Source organism: Marmota marmota, unplaced genomic scaffold, assembly GCF_001458135.2.
Source record: "Marmota marmota marmota unplaced genomic scaffold, marMar, whole genome shotgun sequence".
In the NCBI taxonomy this organism is placed as follows: domain Eukaryota; kingdom Metazoa; phylum Chordata; class Mammalia; order Rodentia; family Sciuridae; genus Marmota; species Marmota marmota.
Window position 1 is genome coordinate 8498755 of NW_026000171.1, and position 14082 is coordinate 8512836.

Genomic DNA, 14082 nt, shown 5'->3' on the forward strand with positions numbered 1-14082 from the left:
GGGAAGACGTGGGAGAGGGGTGGGGAGGCCTGTAAGGTACAAAGAAGAGCCTCTCTTTTCACCACCTGGAAACCCCATGACCCTAGACTGTTTGGTTCCTGCCAATATGTTGCTTGAAGGGTTAAGTAATTATGTGTATGTATGTTTTGGTTTCTCAGACCTTAAACTACTCGACTACAGAAGGAATTTGCTTTTTATGTCTCCCATAGTCTTAATGCAGTGTCTGCCTATAGGCAGTAATAAGAAAGAAACCTGATGTGCTAATAAGTGGTGGTGGGGGCTGGGGTTGTAGCTTAGTGATTGAGCGTTTGCCTCACATGTGTAAGGCACTGGGTTAACCCTCAGCACCACATAAAAATAAATAAATAAAACAAAGATATTAAAAAAAAAAATGGTGGAGGCCTTTACCTTGAACAGGTTAATGTTGTCCACCTGGCTCTGAAAGAGGAAGTCATTGATGGTCTTCAGCTCTGTTCCTAAGAGCAGACAAACGAAGGGCGCTGGGAACCTGCCCTGAAGCCCCTAGCTTTGGTCCCAGATTAAAGCTTAGAAGTGGCTCAGATCCCTCTGGGCCCTAGGAGAGCAACTCCCTCACCTGTCTTTGAGAGGTTCTGTGTATTAGGATTTTGCTTAATGTTCCCTAAAAAAAAGAAAATGCAAACAGGTCAGGATAGTGGTCCTCTGACCCCCATTTCCCTGTCTTCTCGCTCTACACTGTACCTACTAAGAAGAACATCCATATTCAAACATATTTTTATTTGTTTTTGGTTATTTATAGCATGCAAAAAAGCCAGAGAGGGCAGGGGGTTCCATGAAGCTCACATATCTACAAAAGGAACACAAAGCCTTGAGATTTCATTCAGCCCCAGGTATACAGGGGCACAGGAACAAGCACAAGCTGCCCTCGGCCATATGGTGCTGTGGCCAAGGCAGAGATGGAATCTAAGAGCAATACAGAATAAGATCCTTCCAGAAAACCCCACTGGGTTTCAGGAACTTTACTTTCTACAAAAACCTTCAAAGGCACTACCACCTGACAAAGGAAAGGATCCCAGCACAGACTAGCATGAGAAGCCTGGGCCTGGAACCAGAAGGCTCACTCACTGGGCTTATCAACCACAGGCAGGTCCTGATTTGAGATTTAGTTACTCATCTATAAATGAGGGCTAAAACACCTGGCCTGCTCTCCTCACAGGGGCAAATGAGAGCATACATATAAAAATGCTCTGAAAACACCCCAGGACAGTAACTATGTCACAAGGTGTCATAAATTTAATAGTATAATGTATTATTATTGCACCCATAGAGTTCTGTCTGGCAAAATAAAAGGACTCAGAACCTGGGCAAATGAACGAGGATTCTAAAAAACATAAAAAATCAGACAACTAGAATAAAAAGGAATGAGAATTTCCTAAATTAATGACCCAGACAATCCTAAAGGGCACAGAAGATCTAGGAGCCCTAACCGGCATCCAAGGACAAAGACCAACAAGTTTTGCAGGCCAGGGGTGAGCCTGGGGAAGGTGCTCTCCTACCTCCCAGCATAGCCACAAACTTCTCCAGCAAATACAGAATCTGCTTAATGTACATCAGGTTCTTGGCCTTCAAACGCTTCCTGAGGAGAAATCAACAGACGTCACATGGCTGTGCTCAGACAGCAGCTTCCCTCCATCTGCCCCCAGCCACAACCTGTCTTTCTGCTACCTCTCAAGCTGGGCCACAAACTACAAATTCTCCCTAGAAAAAAAGGCTGGCCAAGGCCCAGGGCCCTCAGAGCCAGCTGTTCTGTTCCAAGCAGCCTAGGTCTCATGAAGGACATACCACAATGAACTTAGGACCTGAGCATAAAGCCGATGCCCGCTCTGAGCCCAAGCCAGAGTCTTAGAGGCTGACTTGTGGGGCCACTGAGACTGAGCAGAATTCTCCCTTCTACCTCAGAGGGTAAGTGTCTCACCCATATCTTTCCATATACTGGAGCAACTGGGAATGGGCCTGGCAGAGCTGGGGAGAGAACACAGACAATGGTGTGAAGGCAGACCAGGCTCTGGCCAAGAACAGAGGGCTGTCCAGATGAAACCTTAGACCATGTATAGAAAATGCCCACCAGCACACACAGGAAGGTCAAGGTGATGGGGAGCAAAAGTGGGGCTCATGTAAAGGCATGGTTTGAGGCCCCTGGGCTGAGGTTGCTGAAAGAGAGGAAAAGGAGGTTCTGCTTCATGTCTGCTATGGGCCTGGACAAAACATGAGGGAGAATCCCTCAGGCAATCTCCCTGCTGGTTTTTACTGGGCTGGGAAAAAACTTGTCGTCTACTAAGAGTGAGGTTCCAGGTAACCACTGCATCCTGGCCTAAGGTCAACCCAAGCTTTGGTCAGCACAGATGGTAGATGCTCAGTGAGTTTCATGGTCAATAACCAGTGGTCAAATCCTGGCTCCCATCTGAACTGTGCGCTTCTAGGCACAACTGCTTAGCCCTCTCTGAACCTGCAAGCTCCTTAAGTAAACTTACCATCCCACTGTAAGGTCAGCATAAAGAGCAGAGATACCTGGTATAGTAGACAATACATAAGAGAGTAGATTACAAAGATCTTGTGCCTTCCTCAGAGCACCATCACAACTGATGAGTCCTGCTTCCCTCATGCCACCATCCCAGCTAAGACAGAACATTAGCAGCATCCTGGGCTGGAGGGGCCCAGGATGACATGGGCAGGTGAAAAGCAATGAAATAAGCTGGGTCCCCACAGTTTTATGGAAAGCCAAGACCAGTACCTTGGCTCAGTGCAGCCTCTGCCCAACCCCATGTTCCAAGGAATTCCAGGTATAGGTATCTATAGAGGTAAGTACTTATAAAGTCTCTCCGCCTTCTGGCATGTCAAGACAGAGAGAGGCCAACCCACCTGGGAACCAGTGACCTCTGTGCTGTAGATGCCTGTGATGGTATCAATCAGGTTGTGTGCCTCATCAATGATGACCACCTGGCCCTGCAGACGGATGCCAGCAGCCTCCCGGGTGGCAGCATGCAGCAGCATTGGATAGGGCAGCACCACCAGCTGGAGGGGGAGAGATACAGGGCTCAACCTGCAATGAACTTGCCCAGCCCACCTAAGTCCTGACGTGACCTGTTCTATTTCCAGTCTGGACCATGAGTAGAGATATTCAAGTGAGAAAGTAACAGCAGAGTATCATTTATAGCAACAGACCTTTTCTCAGGAGCTTGATGTACGATGTCAAGTATATGAAACAGTAAAATTGGAGATGATCTGACTGAAGAGAATCGAGGGAAGGGACTGAACTCCTGCTACTGAGCTTCATCTTAGCTCCCAAGGCTCCTCTCACTGTAGTTTCTCAGAAATGTACTCTCTCCTGGCTTCTATCTGGTATCCCCCCAAAATGCCAATTGGCCCTGAAGCCCGAAGCCACTAAGGCTCCAAGGGCCTCCCCTGACCCTATATTCTGGAAAAAAATGGTTAGGTGGCATCAGTATGCTGTATGACCCTGAGCCTAGCCATAGTGGGGGGCATCCTCTCAAACTAAAGAGGAACAAGGAACTCCTTCATGGCCTGCAGCTCCAGTTAGAGCCAAGAACTACCTCCTACCCCTCCGGAGTACTTACCTGGGCTGCAGGGATAGCAAACCGGCTCCCATAATAAGGGCAGGCCCAAGCCTCCTTCCCAAGGGTCACCAGCTGCTCCATGTCCTTCACCTCCACCAGGATCTCATCCCGGAGAAGCTGCATCTGCTCATGGTTATAGAAGGGGCAGGCAGCCTTGGTCTCCTGCCGCCTCTTCTTTGGCTTGTCTTCCTCAGCTCTGTTTTTCTTCTCTGCAGGTGGTACAGGTGCAGGGGAACAATGACAGGAAGAACAACTCTCTCTGGAGCCAAGAGTATGTTTGGTGATGTTGAGACCCACTCCCACCAGGTGGGGTCTATAGGACCCTACCAAATGGTCTCATTAGAACACTCTGAAATTGTACTTTGTGTTCTCTGTAAAGAGCCTATAAAATTATTTCCAAGGACTAGAACTTGACACTAACCTAGGAAATAAGTACACCTTCCCAAGAAGGGGGCCTCAGGAGGGAACCAGGGCCTGCTCTGCCTTGTTACCACGTCCCTGGTCAAACCCCATCACAGCCCTTCTATCATTTCCACCCTGCTCCTGCCCTCAGCACTGCCCCAGGCCATACAGTCCTAGTGCCTACCATGTTTGCTTCTCTGTATCTCCATGCAGCGGTCATTGATAAGCTGCACAGAACCCAGGTTTTTCACATCTTCATTCACACAAAGGTTCTACAAGACAGGAGCAAAAAAGAGGCAAAGAAATGGTGCTGGCTAAATGACATGCAAGCAACCAGTAGACCTGCCCTGTTGGCCTCTCCTCCTCCCAACAAGGGGTGGTAGGGTCAGGGACAGGGCTGTGCTTCTACTGCTCAGCCAGCCTCAGCCCCATTGACTTTCTATGCCTGGAAGATAAAGGCACAGAGAGGAAGCTGAATGGCACCTGGGCTGGGACATCTGCCTCTGCTAACCTGCCGGGAGCCAAGGGAGACGAGCCGGGTTTCCTTGCCAAAGGGGCTCTTCTGTACTTCGTGCACAAACTGGGCCAGCTGGGAATGTGTCCGACTGCAGTAATAAATCTGGTCAAGGGAAAAAAAAGGGGACTTCAAAGAGGGGACTCTAACATCCCCAAATATTCTCTGCACATAGAGGGATGCCATGGCTTTAAAGCCTGTGGAGACAGGAAGAGTGGCTGTGAAGCACACACCTGAGGAAAGATAATGTCATCTCATATCAGATCTCATCTGATGAGGGGACTAGGAACTGCACAGGCCACCTAAAGTTCTAGTTCAAGGGAATGCCCACAGAGGCCACTCCTCCCATAAGTCATGCCCATCTTCTAACCCAACCACTCTGAAGGGCTTGTGATCGTAGGAAAGATGATTTCCCCACAGCTGATTTTTAACATGGCAAAGATTCCTCAATCATCTGGTGAGAGCATGTCAGGGGAAGATTGTTTCCATATATCCCCCTGAAGAAAAAGAAAGAGGTAGAGGTGGTGCTGAATACCTTCTTTCTACTCTGGGATTCAGCAGAGAGAGAAGAGGAAAAGAGAAAAATGGGGGGGGGGGGATATCTACTTTCAACAGAACACAGAAGTCTTGAACGAAATCAAATATTTTTAAATTTGAGCGGCGTCACAGCCATACCTCACTGCATGCCATGCAAACATGAATACAATTGAGAAGAAACACACACAGGAGAGTCCAAAGGCAATGTGCTCTTCCCTATCCCACCCCTCACGTTCTACCACTGCCCACTGGAGACAAACCACTGGAGCCCTTGGCCCCGAACAGCTGCCTTCAGTGATCTGGGGCAACATGCCCAGGCCCTGGGAGCAGGCCCCTCTGGTAAGTAACAAAAGACCAATCTTTGGGCCTGGGAAACCATGAAGCCTGTGGATTTAAGTTCTTCATTGAAAGAAGGCTAAGAAGCAGCTGTAGTGACTTTTGTGTTCTCGCCAGAGGCAGAGAGCCCTTGACTCAGGCCCACACACAGAAATACATAAGGACTCAGCATCTTACCTTAGTTATATGTTCTTCCTCCAGGTCATCCTCATCCTCATCCACTCTGTGAGAACAACAGAACACAGAACAGTCTTCCCTCAGCAAACTCAGGTCAACTACAAAACATCACTGGTAAGTAGGGTGGAGCCCCTTTCCTGAGAAGCCCACAAAGCTTCAGTGTGAGTGCTGAGCCTGAAGGGCAACACAGAGCAACAGCCCAGCAACAAGCCTCTACCAAAGCAGCAGGTATTCCTTGGCTCAGGACACTCAGGCAGGCTCTAGGCCCAGCTTCCACTGCTACTCAGGTCTGTGGAACCCAGGGAAATGTGGAGAGAAAAAAGGAAGGGCATCACGTCCCCAAACCTATGTTGCAAGCTGAAATGCTGGAGACTGGGTGCTTGACTCTGAGAGTCATAGTGGGCTCCTCTCCTCCCACTGTCCACCCTGTAGAAAACTACACTCCCCTCAGTTTTCCAAGAGAATTTTGATTTCCTCAGGGACTTTGGACAAACTGTTCTCTTGACCTGGAAGGCTCTCTCCCCGACTGTACCAACTCCTGCTCCATGTTAAGATCTCAGCATCAACATGGCCTTTCTTGCCTTTACAACCTGAAGTAGGTCTGCTGCCCTAACATACCCCATGACAATCTGCACCTTTTCACTGTGACATCTCATTCAAAGCCACATATTCCTGGTCTGTCTCCTGTCATGTGTACAGGGCAGCAAGAAGGTCTGTGTCTGCTGAGTCTCAGGGCCCTACTCAGAGCCTGGCAGCAGTAAGAACTTCACAGACATTTCCTGGTGAAGTCACAACTAACCAACTCAATAAGTGAAAGATGCTGTCACTTGTAACCAAACCTCTACTCTTCTCAGTGCTTCAGACTTCCCTTTCCAAAAGTGAATGAGAAGTCTACTGGCACTGAAATTCGGAGATAAATTTAGCCAACATTATCAGTTGAGGCTGCTTAAAAACAGAAAATGCTCTTATAGACTCATGCCATCTACTGGAGCATCATATGGAATAGAAATGCTTTATTCACCATGAATGAATTTTTTCTTTTTTAAGCAGAAATGCAATTGCCTTGTACCATTAGAAAAGTTATTTACAAGGTTGGCTTCTTAATCAATAAACAACTGTTGTCAGTTTTGTCTCAAAGGCTTGGATTTAAATTACTCATCACAAGTCAGACAAGGTCAGTAGGATCTAGGTGAGGGGAAGGACATGTATTGCACAGCAGAAGTTTTATATGAGGAATCTGTAATGTCCTGAAAGGCTCACATCTCTCTGAAAACACCAGGGCATCAGAAACTGGGGAAGCTAAGCTGCATGATTAATAGCTCTTGCCCAGACCCTAAGAATATTATTTCTCTAATATTCACAAACACCTCTCAGTTCTTTACCTTGTTTCCAACGGACTTTAGGGAAGAAGTAGAAGCTACAAAGCCACCTTTGGGAAGGGCTTATGGGACACTCATGATTCTCCCCATCACCCTCAGGGAAGGGCCAAAGGTATATTTTCTCATCCTTGCCCCGAACTCTGCTGGAGTGCAGATCCCAGCATCTTCTCCCCACCACCAGTGATGCCATCATCCTTCTTCCCTCCAGAGTCTTGGGGAGTGTTTTAGCACAGGAGGGAAAATCAGGGGAAACTTTTCAGAGGATGACAACACTTATGAGGAAGAACTCTATACTAATGCGCCCAGTCTTCTCTTCTACAAAGTTTCAAGCAGAAACGGGAAGTATGCTCTCCCAGTCCTACTCAGCAACACCCTGGAGGACCACATTCATGATCTTGGCTGTCACCAGGAGGACTGCAGGTGAAATGGCCAATACATATTGGAGCTTAGGTCAGGACCCTTAGGAATTTTTTGTAGAGGTGGCGGGGTGGGTCACAGGCCTTCTGCCTCTGGACTGAAAACTCATAGGCCCTCTCCTACCAGTAAAATGCACCACCACACAAACTTGGAAATAATTAAATAAGGCCACGAATCCTCTCTAGACCACCTACAGACTTTGACATTTTGGCATTTCTGAATTTCTACAAGGACTGAAACTAACCACTGTCTGATTATTCAGTTCAACTAACCTGCCCAGAGTGCAGCTAGCTGCAGCCAAACACTGTGGGCCCTGGGCATGAAGAGTTAAGCCCAGGCTCCTACCCCACAGCACACAGCCCAGTCACAGAGAGGAAGACAGACCCAAACAAAGCTAGTTCCTGAGCAAAACACAGCAAAGGGCTGATACCCAGGACCACTTAGATGACAAATGAGCAGGGCCTGAAAGGAGGTGAAGGCATTTGCCAAGGGAGGAGAGCAGGATGATTTAGAGGAAACAGCATGAGCAAATCCTCAGACAGAACAGAAATGCCCGGCACACTTGGAGTGTAACTCCAAGCTGTAGCATCCGACTAAGGCCATACCTAGAGCATACACTCATAGGGCACCAGTGGAATTAAGCTGGGAGTAAGAAAAAAGGATCTCAGGAAGGGCTGTGTGGCCTGGAAATGGCCTAGTTGTTCTCTTTAGGGTTTTCTGATGCTCCCAGCAGGTGACTAATAAAGTGGAAACCTAAGCATCTGGACCAACAGAAGCCGTAAGGAGGGAAAAAAGCTCAAACTAGGGATTCCTTGGTTTGGGTCATGAACTTCACACAGTGCAGTTTGGAAGCTGAGAGCATGGGATCTAGAGCCTGGCTGTCTGGGTTCACATCCCAGCCCTTCTACCTATTTAGCCTGTGGCCTCCGTCAAGGCATAGCACCTAGTTGGGCTGCAGTTCCAATTACTGCCATCACTGAGCTGCTGTGAGGTAAACTGAGTAAATACATAAGAGGCCACTGACAGGCACAGAAGAGCCAGCTATCACTGGACCCTGAGAAGGCTCCTGGTTTAAGCAAAAGGGGCAGGTGGCTGCCACTCCCTCTCAGCAGATTCTTCACAAGTGTCTCTGGCATGGGGGAAGAGCTGCCTCCCCAGAAGTCCCCAATGACTGTGGGTGGTAGCATGAGGTGGCAGCAGCTGTCTTACCCGTGGGCTGTTCTTTTCTCCTCATCACTCTCATATTCCGCAAGGACAAGCTCCTCCTCCCCAGATTCCAGCTGCTCTAGTTGCTGTGCCTGTGTCCCTGATGCCAGCATCTCCCTGCTGAGGCGGAGGAGACTCTCAGTCTCTTCTTCTTCTTGTCTCTGTGTAGAATTGGCAGTGGGAAGAGGAAGAAGACTCAGCACTGGGGCCCCCACCTCATGAAGGAGTTAGCCTGCATTTGTGGCCATCACCAAGAACAAAGCACCCAGGGAGGCCTATTAACACAAACCTCACTGTTTGACTGGAGAAGTCCATTCCCAGGCTCTATGCCTCCACCACTCAAGCTGCCCAACTACTGGGTGAGGAGAATGTGGCCAGTGGGGGACAGGGAGGAGTCTGAGGCTCTGGTCACTCACTTGAGTCTCCAGGCAGTGTGACCTGCCTGGACTCTATGGTGGGACAAACTCACCAGGCGCTTGGTTGCATATTTGAGCTGTGCATTGTGGCGGGTCTGCTGCAGGCGCTCTTCCCGCTTCCTCCTCCTGATCTGCTCCTCCTATAGAGGGAAGCAGTTATAAAGGATATGCCAGCAGGAGTCCAACCATGCCTTTCCTAGGAAGCCCCCGCCACACCTTCAACCTCTGCAGGACTCAGTGCAGGGAATCTATCCTCCCTCTTGAAACCACACTAGTAACCAAATTCACTGCATAATTGAGTTTGCAGCCCCACCCCTCCAAACCACAATGTCAAGAGCAACAATTAGGATCCTTTCCCAGGTAAGTAATGACTGGAGAAGGCCTAGACATCAGCTCAAACAAACAGGAAAGAGGCAGCACCAATGATTCTGCAAAGGTGAAGGACAAGGGATACCTAAATCTCAAATGTGGCCCAAAACAATGGCTGAGGCCCACTTACTTGATTACCACTGCTCCTTACTACACAAGATCTCACCTTTAGTCTCTCCACCAAATCCCTTTCTTCTTTCTTCTGTACAAACTGGGTAACCCAGTCTGGTTCCCCGGCAGGCCTCAGGGTGTCAGGGGGCTCTTGGCAGGAAGATGAGGAAAATGGGGGCTGGTCCCTCCCACCACCTAAGGGGTCAGCTCCAGGTTCCAGGAGACGTGCCTCTTCTTTTTGTTTCTTCTGCTCAAAATCACGGAGCCAGGAGAGAGCCCCACAAATGAGACTTAAGGACTTTCCCTGCAGGAAGAAAATGACCTTTAGAAACAGAGCAAAATGTAAAGTTTCCCAAATGACTTTCTCCATTTTAGTATGGTGTCAAAGCAGCTCTGGCTTTAAAAATTAAGATGATACTCTAAGACCACCTAGGAAAGGAAAGGAAGATAGGCCACAGAATAGCCAATAAAAACAGGAAGACAGGAGAAATAAGAATTGGGCCCAAGAAGCAGGAGAGAACGCCTTTTTAAGTATACCAGTTCATTGTTCCAAAACAGAATTTAAAGTGGTTTATCAGGTTATATATAAATACAGCTTGTTAATTAGACAGTGGTGAGATATTACATAAATAACTGCCCCCTTCTCAAAAGAATTATAGCCAAAAAATTTATAGCATGAAATCTCATATACTTGCCAAGGAGAGCCACACTTGACTCTCAGCTTCAATGCAACTGATGTGCAAATATAAAATGACCAGTCACATGAGTACCAGCGTTTTGTTTTGTTTTGAAAGGAAGCCAACTGCTCTAGAAAATCTACTCTTAAGTTATTTATTATTTTTGGTACCAGGGACATAACATAGAGAAGCTTAACCACTGAGATACATCCCCAGCCCTTTTTTAATTTTGAGACTGTCTCGCTAAATAGCCAAGGCTGGCCTCAAATTTGCAATCATCCTGCTTCAGCCTCCCAAGTTGCTGGGATTACATGCCCACATTTCTGGTTTTGATTTAAAGATCAGAATTTCCCATGAGTCCTTGTTCTGGATTGAATGTATCTCCTCAAAACTCCCATGCTGAAGTCCTAACCACAGTGTCTCAGAATGTGGTCTTATTTGGAAACGGGATCATGGACCCCAGATGAAGACAAGGACAGAGGTGAAGCAATGTAATCAGACATAGGGAGAAGATGGCCTCCTACAAACCAAGGAAAGAAGTCTGGATGGATCCTTCTGTCAGGAAACCTCAGAAGGAACCAACCTGCTGACACCCTGAAGTTCTGTTGTTTAAGTTCCCCAGTCTGTGGCACCTCATTATGGAGCCCTAAGAAAATGACCCAATTCTTTTAGAGAGGAGACTGCAGTGAGCCCCAAAGGCTGTTACTTGTAGGGTCCAGACGGTGGTTTGGTTTCAGGTGAATCTCTGTCTAGGCAGTTAGCATTCAGAGCCTGCTTAACCCAAAGGGATCTGAGCACCCAGGGTGGATTTCTAGACCTGCTCCAGTTAAGTGCACTGCAGTAAAACACATGTGCAGCAGGGGAAGCAGCCAACAGAGAGGGATGCCACCACCAGGCTGCCTGGGTCATATTCCGGCTCCTCTGCTTACCAGCTCTAGGACTCTGGGCTGACCTCTCAAGAACCATTTCCATATATGCAAAAATAAATAAATAAATAAAAGGGAATAATAATAGTAATACCTTCCTGTACAAGCATTCAATTGGTTAATATACATAAAGGTTAATATTTGGGGCAGGATCCAAACAATTCCTGGGACACGATAACTGAACTGGAGTTAGCTATTTTTTGCTATTAATAAGTAATAATAAAATTACCACTCTGCCAAGATGCAGACTCTCAGCTTTCATCAAATCTTGGAAGGCCCTATGCCAGAATGACACTTCTGATTAGTGGATGGATCACACTGCTTTAGAAAAGCCTCATATACCATTTCTCTCAGCTTTTGAGAAACTAAATGGCAGAGTTCCAGGCAGCACTCCCCAGCTGAACCCAGGGCAGCTGTTGCCTGTGAGCTGAGGAGCCAGGGGCTTTACCTGTCACTGGGCTCAGACAGGCAAGATGCACCACCCTTCCTCATAATAATGACCCAGGGACAGATGCCTAGTTATAAAGCCTCTACCCTTCACCTGAAAGTGAGCTGAGGAAATGAGTATTCACTTACATAAGACTAATTGAGGCTCCACAATTTTATATCCTATAAGAAGATACAGAAAAATCCACAAAAATTGTAGATCTAGAGTGCTGGGGTGGAGCTCACTGGTGGAGCACTTGCCTAGTGTGCATGAGGCACTGGGTCCCATCCCTAGCTCCATGAAGAGACCAAAAAAAAAAAAAAAATTGTAGATTGAAACCTATTAAAAGGCTATATAACCAAATGTTCATCTCAGCAATGAAATAAACTCAATAAAGCATTCACAGAATACCTAGCTTTAAGCAATGTTATTTCATGGAGTACCATCCTAGATTAACAATTTACGTCAAGTAAATTCATTTATTCTAACCACCTGCTGGTTGCAGGAGCCCTGGGCTTAGAGCTGAACATGCAGAGGTACAGAACCCTCTAGTCAGTGATGGTGGGAAAGCTATGCACTGGAAAACGTGGCAGAAAACAAAAACAAAAACAAAACACACACCTCCATTCTGGGTGTGATGCCAGGCATCAGCAGGTACCAAGGCACTGATAACAGGAGAGAGTTCCACTGAGGGGTGATTTAGAAGATTTTAGAACATAAAGGGCAACTGAGTCATAGGAGTAGGTTCACACAGGGCCACAGAACCAAGGCATCAACATGCAAGGGCTGAGCAGAGGAAAAAGATGAAAAGTAGGAAGCGAGCAGAGGGTGGAGATGGAAAGCTCTGCGAGGGAGAAAGAGAGAGGCCTTCAGGTTAAACAAGGATGAAGTCCACTCTCCCAAGTTCTTTTCCAAAAAGAAACATACTAAAGCTGCATCAAAGTCATAAAAGAGCACAAAAACAAAGAAAATAGAAGAGGGGAAATAACCAATTTAAGAAAGATGCAAAAGAGAGAGAAATGGAGGGCTGGGGTCGTGGCTCAGCGGTAGAGCACTTGCCTAGCATGTGCAAGGCCCTGGGTTCGATTCTCAGCACCACATAAAAATAAATAAATAAAATAAAGATATTTTTTTAAAAAGAGGGAGAAATGGAACTGACTTAGCAGAGTGAGGACTCTAAAGCCCAAGGTTCTGCAAGTCAGCCTCAGAAAGGCCCTGAAGCTGGCAGGGCCACAGTTGGCACTGAAGGCAAAGAGATGACCTGACATGCTGGAGAGACAAGATGAGAGTGGGGAAGGGAAAGAGGATTAGATTGAGAGCAGGGAACTGAGGGAAGGACCACACCTGAAGCCAATAGGAGCTCTTCTGAAGAAACTGAATGACTCCAGGGAAAATTCCAGATTTACCCAAACCTCGAGGCCCCAATAAAGCAGCACAATCTACAAGACCACAGGACGGCTACATGTACAGACTCCTCGACCACCCTGTTGGTACCTGTCCTTAAACAGCAACAGAAGGACAACAAGATTCACCCCATGAGGATAGCCTCCACACAAGGAACCCAAACTGAGAGGAAAAACGGCAAACAAACAAAATGAAACAAGGTGAAGGGAAAAAAAACCTTCAAATACTATTAAAATGGATATTCTCAGAAAGTTACTGTTTTCATAAGTACAAATAGGATGCTGTTTGTAAAAATCAGAGACGTGAATAGAAAAACTGGGCAATAAAAATCAAAGAAACTTGGTCAAATCCCTCGAGCACTCAGTAACCTAGATCCTGAAGACCAGACCTATTTGTTTAATCTGTGAAAAATCCAAAGTCATTTTCATGTTCCTCAAGTGAAGCAGCTAGGTGCCAGAAAAATCTGGAATATTTCTGTGTTATGGATGAAGTTCTGCCATTTAAACTGTAGGTTGCCTAGTGTTTTTCAGACCCTGGAGTTGTAATCAATAATTTAATAGAAAAGTGACTATTACTCAGAAAGATAAACTGAGCGACTGCTTTGCCTAACTTCAAACCATGAAAATCTCTGCAGAGGTAGGCAGTAAAGCAAGTCAGGCTCCCTCCAAGTTGTGTTAATTATGGTTCTTCATCACTCATACTCACTGTGCCTGTTGGACTCTCAAATATCCCAATCTTGCCAGCTTCCAAAACCTGGTACAGCTCTGCCATGAAGTCTTTCTGGATGGGATATGGTGGGAAGGGAAAAGGGAAATGGATGCCAACAACTTCCTGAGTTTTATTAGTCATGGTCCTGAGGACAAAAAAAGAAAAAGAAATGTGATTGTTCTCTCATGAGAGAAGAAATGGTTTGAAAGCTACAGAGATGCCATACTACATAGCCATAATACTTGTTACTGGGGGCTGGGGATGTGGCTCAAGCGGTAGCACGTCCGCCTGGCATGTGTGCAGCCCAGGTTCGATCCTCAGCACCACATACAAACAAAGATGTTGTGTCTGCCGAAAAAAACTAAAATAAATAAAGAGAGAGTTAAAAAAAAAAAAAAAAATACTTGTTACTGAATTTTCTCCTGGGTTTATACTATTTTTTTTTTCTTTTTGCAAGCAAAG

The 14082-nt window shown here is 46.7% G+C and overlaps 2 protein-coding genes across 23 annotated transcripts in view; both read right to left on the reverse strand.

The window, feature by feature from the left end:
* Positions 1-14082, reverse strand: part of Erc1 (ELKS/RAB6-interacting/CAST family member 1) — a 1605700-nt gene that overhangs the window by 1532928 nt on the left and 58690 nt on the right. The window lies entirely within an intron of this gene.
* The window catches only part of Ddx11 (DEAD/H-box helicase 11), a 28148-nt gene that overhangs the window by 9537 nt on the left and 4529 nt on the right, over positions 1-14082 (reverse strand). For all 3 annotated transcript variants that reach the window (XR_007342098.1, XR_007342099.1, XM_015500807.2), the window contains exons 4-16: positions 13618-13765; positions 9534-9782; positions 9052-9138; positions 8586-8743; positions 5581-5626; positions 4528-4635; positions 4201-4288; positions 3615-3823; positions 2899-3051; positions 1955-2001; positions 1536-1615; positions 596-640; positions 409-476 (exon numbers count right to left, since the gene is read on the reverse strand). Coding sequence is in view for 1 of the 3 variants with exons in the window: in XM_015500807.2 (XP_015356293.1) it covers positions 409-476; positions 596-640; positions 1536-1615; positions 1955-2001; positions 2899-3051; positions 3615-3823; positions 4201-4288; positions 4528-4635; positions 5581-5626; positions 8586-8743; positions 9052-9138; positions 9534-9782; positions 13618-13765 (1486 nt within the window). In the remaining 2 variants the exon portion in view is untranslated. The remainder of the gene's footprint in view (positions 1-408; positions 477-595; positions 641-1535; positions 1616-1954; positions 2002-2898; positions 3052-3614; positions 3824-4200; positions 4289-4527; positions 4636-5580; positions 5627-8585; positions 8744-9051; positions 9139-9533; positions 9783-13617; positions 13766-14082) is intronic.